The sequence below is a fragment of the Solenopsis invicta genome, chromosome 11 (assembly GCF_016802725.1).
Source record: "Solenopsis invicta isolate M01_SB chromosome 11, UNIL_Sinv_3.0, whole genome shotgun sequence".
Classification (NCBI taxonomy): domain Eukaryota; kingdom Metazoa; phylum Arthropoda; class Insecta; order Hymenoptera; family Formicidae; genus Solenopsis; species Solenopsis invicta.
In genome coordinates this window covers 7,832,126-7,846,089 of record NC_052674.1, presented here as the reverse complement: position 1 = coordinate 7,846,089, position 13,964 = coordinate 7,832,126, and the positions used below count along the sequence as shown (strand labels likewise).

At 31.5% G+C, this 13,964-nt stretch overlaps 1 protein-coding gene across 5 annotated transcripts in view; it reads left to right on the top strand.

Annotated features, from left to right (window-relative positions):
• The window catches only part of LOC105205510 (CD209 antigen-like protein 2), a 99,369-nt gene extending 88,663 nt beyond the window's left edge, over positions 1 to 10,706 (top strand). For all 5 annotated transcript variants that reach the window (XM_039454910.1, XM_039454906.1, XM_039454908.1 and 2 more), the window contains exons 5-7: positions 2,547 to 2,659; positions 7,627 to 7,862; positions 8,461 to 10,706. In XM_039454910.1, coding sequence (XP_039310844.1) covers positions 2,547 to 2,659; positions 7,627 to 7,862; positions 8,461 to 8,578 — 467 coding nt within the window. In that variant the 3' untranslated portion in view covers positions 8,579 to 10,706. The remainder of the gene's footprint in view (positions 1 to 2,546; positions 2,660 to 7,626; positions 7,863 to 8,460) is intronic.
• Positions 10,707 to 13,964: the final 3,258 nt, after the last annotated feature.

The following is a 13,964-nucleotide window of genomic DNA, read 5'->3' as shown; positions in this document are numbered from 1 at the left end:
GTCGTCGCGCCGTAAGCAGAACGGACAGAATCATCGCTGAAATTTCACATCGCGCCGCGCCACGCCGCGCCGGGCCGCGTCGGCGAGACGTGCAGCGAGATTCGCGGTTTACGCAACTGTTCGTGTAACCGTTGTAACTCGGTCTTATTGCATAGAACGTGGTAAAGAGGCAAACGCGAGATATCGCACATATCCTCCAGCGACAGGGACTTCCGTGACTCTTGTTCTCGCGTAGAACGATACCTCCCATTCTCGCACATTACGCTGTTCCAATGCAGTGCAACGACGACTCTGTTGCTGCGCGAACACAATCGTTTTCACTCATTGCTCGCTGTCGTTACAAAAATATCAGTTCGCATTTTACTTTGACCCATCTCTTCTCAGCAGTCAAGTTGCAAGACAACTTTCGAATCGGATCGCGTTAAGCTGAGTAGTGCGTGAGCCGGTGAAAGCGGCCGTTGTCATGCGAGAGACACAAAGCGTAGTTTGTATCTTCATCATTCGCGTTTGTTCGATCAAGGTTACTGTGCTCAATTAGAATGCTTAAAACTTGGTTTCCTTATGTAACACTGTAGGGATTTCGTTGTTTCATATAATTTATTCGGCTGTAAATTTATCGAAGTAGACAGCCTATTTTTTATGTTTTCATGAATCATTCCTGTGCACGTTGTTCACGAACATTATATGTTATATTTTAAAAAAGCAATACGTGTATACGTCTACTTATGTAAAAATAAAATTATTGAAATGTTACGGACTTATATTCTTTTAATTGTTGCTTCAAATTATTTCTGGTTTTAAATTATATGCATATTGTATTGGTAATATATAGATACATCTAAATTATTAAAATTGACTATCTATTGATGTAGACAGCTCTAAGCCTTTTTAACGCGATGATTATAACGAATGATTGCAACAGCACCTTGTTGCGATCATTTGTGATATCCACACATATAAGTGTCCACATTTTGCTAGAAAAGATAGCATAATTGTATCCGTGTCGCAGCATAATTACCATGCCGTTGATGATAAATTATACTTTGTCCCAATTGGCTTTCTATTTTGTACTTTTGAAAATATTTTTATCGCAGAACTCTTTGACATTTGACGACGTTGTTTCGTGTAGAGGCAAACGAGACAACCGCATAGTTATGTGCGCACACACTTACATGTGTGATCTCTTCCGTGTTGCATAATCCCAATTGCTAAAGTCCTCACTTGCAATTGCTACGTTCTCCTAATATAGTCGGAGAAACTGATTACACTACTGATTAAAAAGATACTAACGGCAGTCGGAGAAAAGGCCGTTATGAAATTTCACTTTGTGCCTTCTGTTCCTCTCTGTATAAATTACACGCGAGTTAGATTGATGCGAATAAATTCAGTTTACATTATTTAGAGCGTCTTAATATTTGCTTTTAAAATGAATATTCGTATTGTTTCAATCACGTGCAAATTTAATTCTCTAATTGCAAATTATAAAAGAAAACTGGCGGAAAATTATATGTATATTATTCGCATAAAAAATCTTTTCATTTTTGTGAAATATATTTTTGTAAATATATATTAAAAATAAAAAATAAAAAATTTATGACAATCAGATCTACATTTTCAAGGTACCTTTTTGTAATTTAATAAAAAATAATCATTTTTTTGTTCCTTTTACTATTTTTTAAAAGTTCTGTATTAATAAGTAATATTAATTAAATAAATATTATATTGCTTTACTTTTTAATTTTAGAATTCTGTTATTAAATTTAATAGTGTACTCAACTTGTATGAGTGATCCGTTAAATTTTATTGCATTGCTTGAGAGAAGTCATGGATGACGCAATACAAAACGATAAATTTCTTCTTCAAGGAGAAAAAGATTATATCATCGATATGTTTCGTGCATTATTTGTGAGAAAGACGAAGTGTTTGGAGAAATTTTTGAAGTGGGCGCACTTTAAAGAAGAATGTGCTAATAATGACTCAGAATTATAAATTCATTCATGAGTATGAAAAGAATTCGAGAAAGTGTTTACGTGTTGTGAAATATTGAATCAGAATCTTTCATTGCAACAATTTTAACTTATGAATCCGTGTCAAAATTTAGGTAAATATTAAGACAAAACTTCATTTGTTGCTATTGAGAAATTTGTTATAATGTAATGCATTATCTTTAAAAATTCTTTAAACTTTGAAATGTATAAAAGAATATGCCTGAAAATAAATTCAATTATTATTAAAAATAAATTATTATTTTGTTAATTTTGATATTTTTTACAACTAATTTTAAATTTGCGAATCTTTTCTCGAGTCGTTTGCCGCTAAATAAAACCGTTATTTATTTGCCAAGAAGATATATTCTTTCTTACAAATTTTCCTTTAAATCTTCATTTTGAACATGTAGAGATAAAATTTCTTTTGCATTAACGCAAGCTGATTAAATCGCTAAGTAAAATTGTGAGAAAAAAGTGTGCTCGTATTCTATCTTTCTTGTCATCCGTTTTGCTTAAGTATACGTATCGATATTAATAGCCTTTCCATTTTCTTTACAGACGACTGTCCAAACTGCGTAGACGAACATAGCAGCGGCTTGGCGGCTTCAAGATGGACGATGCCTTTACTGAAGCTGGGCGAGAAGAGATACTACCTGGGGATCTTCTTCAAGGTATCGCTCCTGCCAGTTACGCTGATTTATCTGACCGAACTGTCGACCCGAGCCGGGTCTCGGACTTTATCAAATTATTTCCGAGCTCGTAACTTTCCGGCTTTGCTGTCACGGACGGTTTTACGGTGCATCGAATGCCAGGGACCAGGGTAGTAAGGGTCTTTTCGGATAACAGCGACCCTGTGTTGGTTACAGCGGAGAAGCTCGCGTGATGAAAGAAAATTCAAACACATTGAAAAGAAACGGAATATTTGACACGTAAAAAAAAATTGAACGGCTTCCTAACAAAAGTGATTTTAATTTGCGCAAATTTATTGTTATGAATAATAAATAAATAAAAATTTTCTAGATATATATCAGCATTAGATGTTTTAACAAAGCTTTCTTATTAAAACATCTCATCTGGCATTTAACGCATAGTTTTTTCTTTTTTAATTACAAATGTTAAATGATATTAACAACAAACTCAGTAAGAAAGAAATAATGTATGTCTTTGTTTCAATTTAACCATACATCTACAAAATGTAAGGATTGGTTTTTTCAAGATGTATCTTTTTTATGAAATGTGTCAATTTAAAATTTAAAGTGTATCGTTCACGACGATAATTTCGCAGGTGCTGATTTCATGCGGGTCTTTCGAGAGCGACATTTCTGGTTCTGACGTGTGTAAACGCGTGTCCATTCATGCGCGAACACAATCGTATCGATTAGAGTCGCCCTTATTACGGCTTCCCGGATAGCCTAGACGCTTTTATTGACTCATGCGCTATTAACACGGATTTCGTAATTCCATCGCTGCCGCGAATCCGGCCGAAGTGGCCTCGCTAGAGATGGATGATGTAAAGGCTTTCGCGTTTAAGCGGGCTTTTCGCAACGGAAGCGCGAGAAGGGAGGAAGTGGAAAGTTCCTCCTTCTCTCGTGACCCTCTCCTTTAATCGGATCACACTGAAGACGAGCCCTCTTTGTTTCGCAAGCAAATAATGGTCGGCGCCCCATTAATCGAGACCTTGCAAAACAACTTCGTTGCCGGGCAATGACCGACTTTTCGACTGAATTTCGTGGCTCAGAATTCTTAGCGATAGAGAATGTTTGCCTCTCTCTCTTCGACGAACTTAGAACTCATAAGTCAGGAAAGAAGGCGGTTTTCGGGGTGAAAGTCAAGTTTCTAGGTAGCAAACGTACCATTTGTTCTCTTGCACCAATTAACCTGTCTGTTTGATATGCGTAGGTATTTGTGGCAAGACGTGCATCCATCATATCTTCGAAGGACTAAGATACATGTCAATCCTACTGTACATTACGGAAGGAATATTAATTGATCAATTAAAGAGATTTTGTATTCGCGTCTGATTCTAAGACGATATATATCTCCATATAATTGATTAGACATTGCATTCTAAAAGATGCTAACTATATTTCTTTCTTTTACTGTCTTTTATTTTTATAATTGGAAATAAAGTTTATTATAATGTTCATTGTAAAAGAAGAAAATGTAGCTAATGACATAAAAGCACAGAAAATTGGCTAATTAAAAAGTGATTTAACTTTCTTTTAAAATATATTAATAACTCTTATTGAATAAACGAGAACATTTAATAATTGTGAAATTTTCTGCTGTCTCTTCTTTCAATATAATCACACAATCATTATATTACTTTTACATTAGCAATGTCAATCCCAAATTTTGATTGCACTTTTTTGCCCGAAGAAGCGAACGTAACTTACAGAAAGAATATATTCTCTAATTCTCTAATTATTTTCTCTTTATTTTCTGTCGGTGTATCCCGAAACAGTATTTGGAACCAAAAAAGCCAATGCTCGCCATTGATCGTCACGTACGATTGCTGTTTCGTTTAGGGAACATAGACCGAGCTTAAGCGAGGCCATCGTGCACGAGTAACGACAAGTTCGTGCCGACGTTTCGTGGCGGCGGCGCGGCGCAGGAGAGCGCTCGCTGCGAGATTCGAGCGGAAAGGGAATGCAACGCCGTCGGGCCGCTCCGGTGCAATCGCGACGGCGCTCTATTTATTGCGCTTTATTTGCATTCCCGGCGGGTTACACTCGATTTTTCGCGTCCTTCGCGTCCCACCTTGCCCCACCGTATACCGGACGGATCGCCGAAAGAGCAATGCGAGAGCAGCGACGAAATTCAGTACCGTTGACGTTGATGGAACGAAAGACAATATTTACTATGCTCTTGAATAAATTCTTTCTGAACGGCTAAATGCGCGAGTGAAAGACATATACAATAAATGCAGATATTGGAACAACAAATAATATCTAATAATAAGATAGCTTGCTGTAAAGGAATTGTCACAGTGATAATATTATAAGATTAAATACAAAATGCATAATTCAGAGGACAAAAGTATTTTATATAATTATATGACGTCAAGATAATAAATTCTATAAAAGTTGAGATTCTTTTTTTTTAAAATAAATTTAACACATTTTTTTCGCGCGAAAATGATTTTAGAACATTTTATTTCTTAATGAGTAATTAAAAATTAATTAGCCGAAAATTTTAATTCAAATAAATGAATTAAAATTTGATTTATTTATACACGTATATTAACTCCGAGTTTAGTTCCTGTTATGTTAACATAGAGATCAGTTTGCAGTTAAAACAAATAATTTACATAAGCATTAGCTAGCCCGGTGTTAATTACGGACGATGTTAATTTAAGTAAACTTTAATTAGCATAGCGTTTAAGATCCGTAAAGATTCATTAAGTTTCACAAAACAAGCAGAATATGCAAAATTTTCGCTGAAATGCGCTAATCGCTTTTCTTAAACACTCTCTGTACGTAAAAGCAGCACGTGCAAAGATTTTAGTAGACTTATAATAAACTTTTTTCTTAAATATATCATATGAAACTTTAAAATAAAAGCTTTAACGATAATGAAGAATATTTGCATGTCACATCAAATTTGACTTAACTAACGTTACATTATTATTGCAAAATTTTGTTCAACATAATACAGCGATAACTTGTTGAATTATCAAAATATACAGAGTGTTCTGAAAGTCGCGCACTATGTACTTTGCAGAAGTGCGATGTAGTTGCCACATACACATGTTTCATAGCAGCCGCATAATCGTTCTTACGGAATTCCAAGAGGATAATCCAGTTTCTCTGTAAACGTGTATTATGCGTCCTAATTATGCAGATAAGAAACTTTGAAGTTTACGAATATAGTCGCGTAGAAGCACACGCGGACTATATTCCGTGACATTCGTAGCCTGATTTCGTTATCGCGAAGAAGAATGCATCGCATTGTTGCATAATGTGTTGCATTATCAAGGATACTGTGAATAGATGCTTAGAGATGGTACGTGTACGATGTGTGATGGCCGAGAACCAACTTTGCACTTAAATGGTCGACTAAGCGCGAATGCGACGAAATGCGAGGAAGTTTGTAACGATCGTAAAGAACTAATGCCAATGAAGCCAGCAGCGTTCGCTCTTCTGCAACGTACCGCGGTCGTAAAAATCACATAATGCCGTGCGAATGACCAAAGTTAGCCACACAGTCGATATGTTATGCAATATTGAAATACTAAAATACAAATTCGACGTATGTACGTTCGTCGAGTTTTTCTTAAACGCATAAAATATTGCGGTACACGGGTTACTGGTAAAAATATCTGTGGTATTATAAACAGCCTGAGGCAAGTTAAACAGTACTGAGTTGATAACTTTACTTGGCAAAACATAACTTGTACGTGTACATACTTTTACATACGTGACTGTTTTGAAAAGTAATGAAATCTTAAATGTATAACATTTAAAAAAGCTTGCAACTTTTTGCCTGTTACTGGAAATTTTAATTCACCAAGCGGATAAGATTTCCCTTCCCGCTTAATGATAATATTTATATTAAAAATGTTATCTTTAGAATCTTTCCCTTTACGTTCAGAATTTTTAATATAATCCAATTTATCTGAGAATAAATCTTCGCATTAAATTGTCAAATTTTATCACGATTACTTACAAATTTTATTGCACGATGCTATTATATTAATATTTGATTATAAGAAAAGTTTAATTAATTACTATACTTTTGTATAATATAATAATTATATAGTTATATTATTAATACATTAAATAATAGATTTCATTAATAATATGTTAGTGATATTCTAAACGGGTTCTCGAATACGATCTGCCAAATACGGTTTCGAAATCGATACCAGAATGGTGATTATGTAACTTTAGTGTGAATATTAATGTATCTCTATAATCTGTATACTGTTAATTATTAATATCGGCTAATATACTGTAATCAACGATGATTATGTTCTATGTGAATATTAAGGTCAGCTTATCTCTCCCATGATTTGATCACGTAATTTACCAATAGTTCAAACGTTTCTCTTTACCATAATTATTGTCGTAATGTTTAACATAATGCTTTAGGCCATTATATTTCTCTCTCATGATATTCTCTTGTACATGCATAATTGCTGTGTGTGACAATTTGATTTATCATTTAGTATCATTAATAATTATCAATTATTTACAATATTAGATATTTTATCCTAGTAAATATGTAACGTAGATCAATATTTGTCGAAGACAACAAATTATAATAATTTTTAACGGTAGAAATATCGAACGGTCATTATTGACCGTTTCTATTTTTTTGGGAATAATATTATATTTCTTGTGTAAAAAGTATTCTTAAAAAAGAATTCTTTGATTTTTCAATAACATCTTTTTTAATAATATCTAATTGATAAAATGTTTGGTTTTTAATCACATTCTTTCTTTTTATAGTAATTTATTTATTTGCTTCTTTTGACGAGTAAACAACATCTAGCACTTGTAGAGTTAATTTAATGTATGTACATCTTTCGCACGTCCTTTATGCAAACGCATCTTGTGTGATGGTGTTTCGATTTTGATTTCACCGAAAGGAAAATGTTAGAGTAAAAAATTACCATCCCTTTTTTCTACCGCAGGCAAACTGGTACAGAGCCTCGCAATACTGTCGTTATCACGGGATGCATCTGGCAAGTATAGCCTCGCAAGAGGAGAACGATAGACTTGAGAAGCATATCAAGGACTTTGGTCTCGGTCACGAGCATTTTTGGACCTCTGGCACCGACCAGGCCGAGGAGGGTACCTTTTTCTGGATGGCTAATGGTAGGCCGATCACGTTCGAGAATTGGAATGTCGGCGAGCCAAATAATTTCCGGTAAGCGTGCCTTACAATCCCAAACAATTTACATTCCTTCTGATTTCGCGGGAATTCTATTTATCCTACCATTGCGATACGATGGACATAAATCGGTTATTGAGCTTATTTCCGGTGAAAGGTGTTGGTTCGTACTTATGTGCTTTTTAATAAAGAAAGAAACTCAATTTCAATAATTTTGAAGAAAATTTAATATTTAATATTGAAATGTTTTTAATATATGTAATTATTATATATTTAATAAAATTATATGTCCTTTGACAACACGTTTGAAAACAATTATAATTTAAACGCGTGCGCGTGTAATTATAAGTTATTAAATTTTTAACATATAAACTTTGATATATTTTATTATATAAAAAGATATTAATAATTATTTTCTAAAAAAAATATGTAGCAAGAAAATAATTCAATCAATTCTTATAATATATGCTAATGTGTACATTTAAAATTATTAAAAAAAACTATGACGCTTTTATGTCAATTTTTATTTTTAGCCGATTCTCTGAATATGTTATTAAATAATTCACTTTCTCACAAATTTTTGTTTTAATAAAAATAATGTAAATTCTATCTAATATCTTTATTTTTATTTCAGATACGAAAACGGCGAAGAGGAGCATTGCCTGGAGCTGTGGAATCGAGATGGCAAAGGGCTTAAATGGAACGACAGTCCCTGCAGCTTCGAGACTTTCTTCGTCTGTGAAGTGCAGTGATCAATTTGCGAGAAAGAGCGGAGGGAGGGACAAAACGCGCGAGAATATTCGTGCGCAAATCATGTACCGGTTTTCACCGTATCCTCAAGGTGATTCTCGAGGAAACTGCGTGTGACGTTCTCATCGGCCGTCCGTTCGTTTCAGTGAACTTAGCAAGGTAGAGAGAGATTTGACGTGACATGTGCGCTCGGACTGAAAACGACATGTGATTAGCCAGTCGCTACCGTTGTCACGTTTCGCATGTCCAAAATTCACGAGTGTGTGCGCAAAACGACACCCAGTTCAGTCAGTTCTTTTCGTAAAAGAATCACCACGCGACAAGTCGAGTGTTGGATAAATTCGCAGTGTCAAACAATAAAAACAACCACTTTACGCAGAGGCAGCCTTTAGCAGAGTGCTATTAGTTTGCAATGTACATTTAGAACATTACGTATTTAAAAAGTCTTGCTCTAAATTTAAAAGCCAATAAACAATTAATATTTTTATTTAAAATAAAGGAGACACAAGCTATAAAAATTTTTTACATGTTTATATTTTAAGTAAATATATAGATTTTTTATACATATAAATCTTTAGATTTATATAACCATCGGAATTTTACTTATTTTATTTTTCTTAAAATCTAATTTTACCTCTGCTTATTAAAATTACAAATCACTGCGTGAAATCTTGCAAATCGACGCGCGAAATTTTTATTTACACGTGATTAAAAGATCGATTGGCTAATGTTGTATTTTGTAATGTTACATGTATCGTTATTTTTTTCTGAATTACAAATAAAATATTATAAAAAAGCCAGCGTTAATATATATTGTTACAAATTATTTTTGTTTCAGTTAATTCATTATCAGATTACTATTAAATGATACATCTATGCCATATGATTGCCTATCGATTTTTTGATTATGACGAATTTGAAAGTTTCTAACGCATGGTGATAATATATCTTGATTAAGTAATTCTCTAATGCAACTTAGATTAATATACGTATTATATAGAAATTTAAACATTCGTAATTGTTTAGACAGATTAATCAATATATGCAAGAAATTATTTTTATCCCGTATATATGTATTCTTGCAGGGATTTTTATTATGAAATCAAATGGACGATTATTTAACGGAACGATTGAATCGATTTGTTTTACATACGATAATTAAGTCAAATATTTTTTTCGACATTTACTAATTTCACGAGTGTGTGTTCTAAATTCCACAATACTTTAGTTTTTTTTTTATCTTAACACATTACGACACCGTACGTAATAAACATGTATATATATACATATGTAAACTGTATATATTTACGCCGCACATTAGATAGTGACTTGTTACAAGTAATATTACTAGTAATATGAATAAACCAAAAGACTCTCTCGTAATGCTATAATGTTTAGTATTAAGGAGTGCAGTCGTTCAGTTACTTACTATGACATTGTCAAATTCCTCAAAACGCTTTACTAGACATCGTAATTATTACTGATTTGATAATTTTAATTATACTCAAAGATAATAAAATAATAAATTTTATGATAATCGAATATGCTCTTTCAATTATGTTAATAATTTTTCGTGTTATTATAATTTTCAGATCAAATAAAAAATTTTGTATCTAGTCGTAAATTTATAAAGACTAGAAAATTCCTGATATCGTAAATATATAAATTTGAAATTTTTATTTCATGACTCGAATTGTGAACTTTCTAAATTTTTGAATATTTAAAATCATAGAATTGTTATTATATCTACAGTTTAAGTTTTCTAGTGTAATTTAGAAAAGAAATTTCAAATTCTGTAATACAAAATTTATTCTTTAGAATTTTTTTTAGCATTGTACACGATCTCTAATTTTCCTTTTATAATTGGAATGATTGGAAACGCATACGTGGATGAATAAAAATATGACTTTTTCGACATCACAACGATCGTGATCTGCGTTAATTAGGTAGCAATATAAATGAGCATCGTGATAGATCTCGTTTGAACAATAGTTAGCCTTCAAGGTAAATTAAACGAGGTTTCGTCGTTGTGCTTTATGTATTCTATGTATTCGCCGTCAGAAATGACAAAGAACAGCGTTGTACATGGCATTATTTAGTACTAAATAAAATCAAAATTATTTACCGATATATAATCTTCTGTCACTTGTTTTCTATTACGTGTTTAAGCGTTTTATCTATTCTTTATTTTTGTGTTTATTAACATATATTTTGTGTTTATTAACATACTGTTTTAGTAGATGCAATTATTAAAAACTGTTTCGATTACCTTTTACCAATACATACACACATATACATTTACACGCATTTACAAAATTAAATTTAATTTATGAAATTTGGCGCTGGATCGTGTATTATGCGTTTCGTTAATTAATTAATTCTTTTATTACATTTTCTGATAAATTCAGCGCTAAATATTACTGTTGCATTTCCGGAATTACGACAGCAGAATATTGGTATTTGTGAATTATTTATATTAAAAGAGAGAATTGGAAAATATAATAAAAAATTTATTATTAGGTAACATATTATGTACATTAAATTAAAACGGATACATATTTTAATCATTTTAATAATTATGGACACAATCTAATTACTATACAAATTTTTTCAACATTTAAAATTCTGTTTAACTTTTGTATTTTATTAATAATAAAAATTTTTGTACTTTTTAATTTATTAAATGCATTTTGTACTTTGAAATTTATTAAATGCATTTTATAAAAAAATATTTATAAATAACTTTGTTATTTTTTTAGTTTTCTCTTTTGAGATTGAAAATCTATTGGATTTTATTATAAAAAAAAATATAAAATAAGAGAACTTTTATAATGCATATAACATCTTATTTTGTACAAGTCAACACATCAATGTAAAATAACAAAATTTTATACTTTATTATATCGCAATATGTGTATTTTAGATTAATTTTTTTTACTGAAAATCAGTTTTATAATAGAAAAAATGTATGCATTATGTTAATTAAGGAGAGAATCAGAGTTGTTTTAATGGAAATTACAGAGTGATGTTCTATCCCCGTGCAATCTTTCCGGCCGACACGGAGTAGCGTTTCCAACAGAGGCCCATTGCCACCTGGGTTTTCTACCTCCTTGTCTAGATTGACAGAACCAATTAGCAGTTCTGTCGATTTTTTGCTGCCCTCTGGGAAACAATAGTATTCTCGAGAGAAAGGGAATGATTTGAAGGGAGAAAAATAGAAATGGTTGAAAGGGTTGAGTTTGGAGAACACGTATGTACAGGATCGATAATGAGATCCACGTAGATATTTATATTTATGAAACATTGTCATGATCGATAAAAATAAATATTGAATTCTGTCTATAATTTTTTGCTTTAAAGTTACATTACTCGGCATTTTTCATTATATACTTTATGATTATGTATATATGCTGTATACAAAAGTGCAACGTTCTGTTTACAAAAATATAAAATAGTAAAACAAATTGAAAAAAAACTTGTATCTGTAATCATTTTTAATTTTGTAATTATTGCAAAGTGGGTTTCTTATTATCTTTTTTCTTTTTAATTATTTTATAGAAATTGCAATTTTTTTGCATTTTAATGGTCTTATCCGCACTAGTCAAGTGAATTCGTCGGTTAATCATTTTTATTTCGACTTTTGTTTGACCGTTTTGTGCAGATACATATATACGATAAAATAAATAAAAAGGTAAGAGGCGCGCCAGTTTAGAGATACATTTAGATACGTTTTATTTGCGCCGCTGGCCCGTCCACTATAACAAGCAATTTATGCCATGGCACTTTATTTAGTCGACAATAAATGCAGATTCACAGGAAAAGCAACGGGTTTCCGTGGGGGGCCATAAACACTGTGCAACGACGCATTCAATGCAACACCGGGGTCGCTCTCATTCTTTATGACGCAGATCTGTCGTAATGCGATACACGTAAAATCTTTAACATGCGACTAGTGCATCCAGGTTTTAAGATATTTATCAGGTGACCATTGCGTGATTCTTTCGCAATTTCATTTATGTTGCTACACCTTTGAGAAAAAATTGTGTTAACATTATCTCTAAATCTGACGTAAATTACAAAGCAATCTAGATTTATGAGATTAAATTATTCTGACATTTATTCGTAAATCTGCTGTTGTGCAAATTGTGTTGTTGTAAGAGAACATCATTAAGCGAACATTAAAGGCTTATAAATAATATACGATAGCACGTGATGTTGTTTCCAATAAAATATTGTTGTTTTGTATATTATTGATTTTGATTCTTTACAAGATGTTATCATTCTCTTTTATCTCCTCTTTCTCCTCTCACTTGATTAATTTAATAGTGGAAACAATTCAAATAATACAAATCATATAAATATGTGTCAACAACTATAATTAAAACTAAAATTTAAAGTACATTAAAATGTGTCATACGCATTACGAAAATAATTCTAAATAAAATTAAAGGTGTACTTAATGTATTAAAAGATTCCAATATTTACAAGTGTTAAATTACTATATGTATATCAAAATAATTAATAATTTATTGTGTATAAGATCAGAAAGATATAATTATACATGTCAAACTTCATTGTTGTTAAATGTAATATATTTAATACAAATAATTTTTTATCTTACATTATGTTGACTTTATATTAATATTTTTTTATTAATGTGTAATGTTATTTATAATAATTTAATCATATGCAAATTAATAAATATTTTATATTTATATAGTTATCATCGTATTATTGTTTTCAATATTTGTCTTTATCATTATCAGTAGCAGAAATTGTAGATATATGCTTTCTTGATTCATCAGTCGTCGATAAAAGAATGTTGAAGTTTGCAATGCTTCATTCATTATCATTCATTAATAATTATCCTGTATATTTTAGCGTCATAAGAAAAAGACTGGTATGACCGTTTACAGGTTCCTTTCTGCTTGCTCTAAAAAAGTTTAAATATATAATATGTATAGATGATAAATTTTTATAAAAATGAAACTATTTCATTAATAATTTGTGCTTGGAAAAGATAAATAGAAACTCAATGTGCATGTAACGTAATCAGTTTTTGCAGTATTAATTACTGCGGACACTGCTATAATGTGAATTATATGTGTGTTTTACAGATCGATGTTGAAAATTCCGCTGCTGCGCATCGTCTGTCGGTGATTGTCAAATTACTTTTAATCTGGGCATCCTCCTTTAAATAACTGATAAAAATATTTTTAATTATAAAATTTCAAATATATAGTCTATAAGATATAAAAATCTATATTTATATACAATAAATATATAATATTCCATTTAATTACTATTTTATCAGCAATCGTTATTGCTAAAATTTTGCAAAATCAATAAACACAACGTTGCAAACTTTAATATTCCTTTATCGACGAT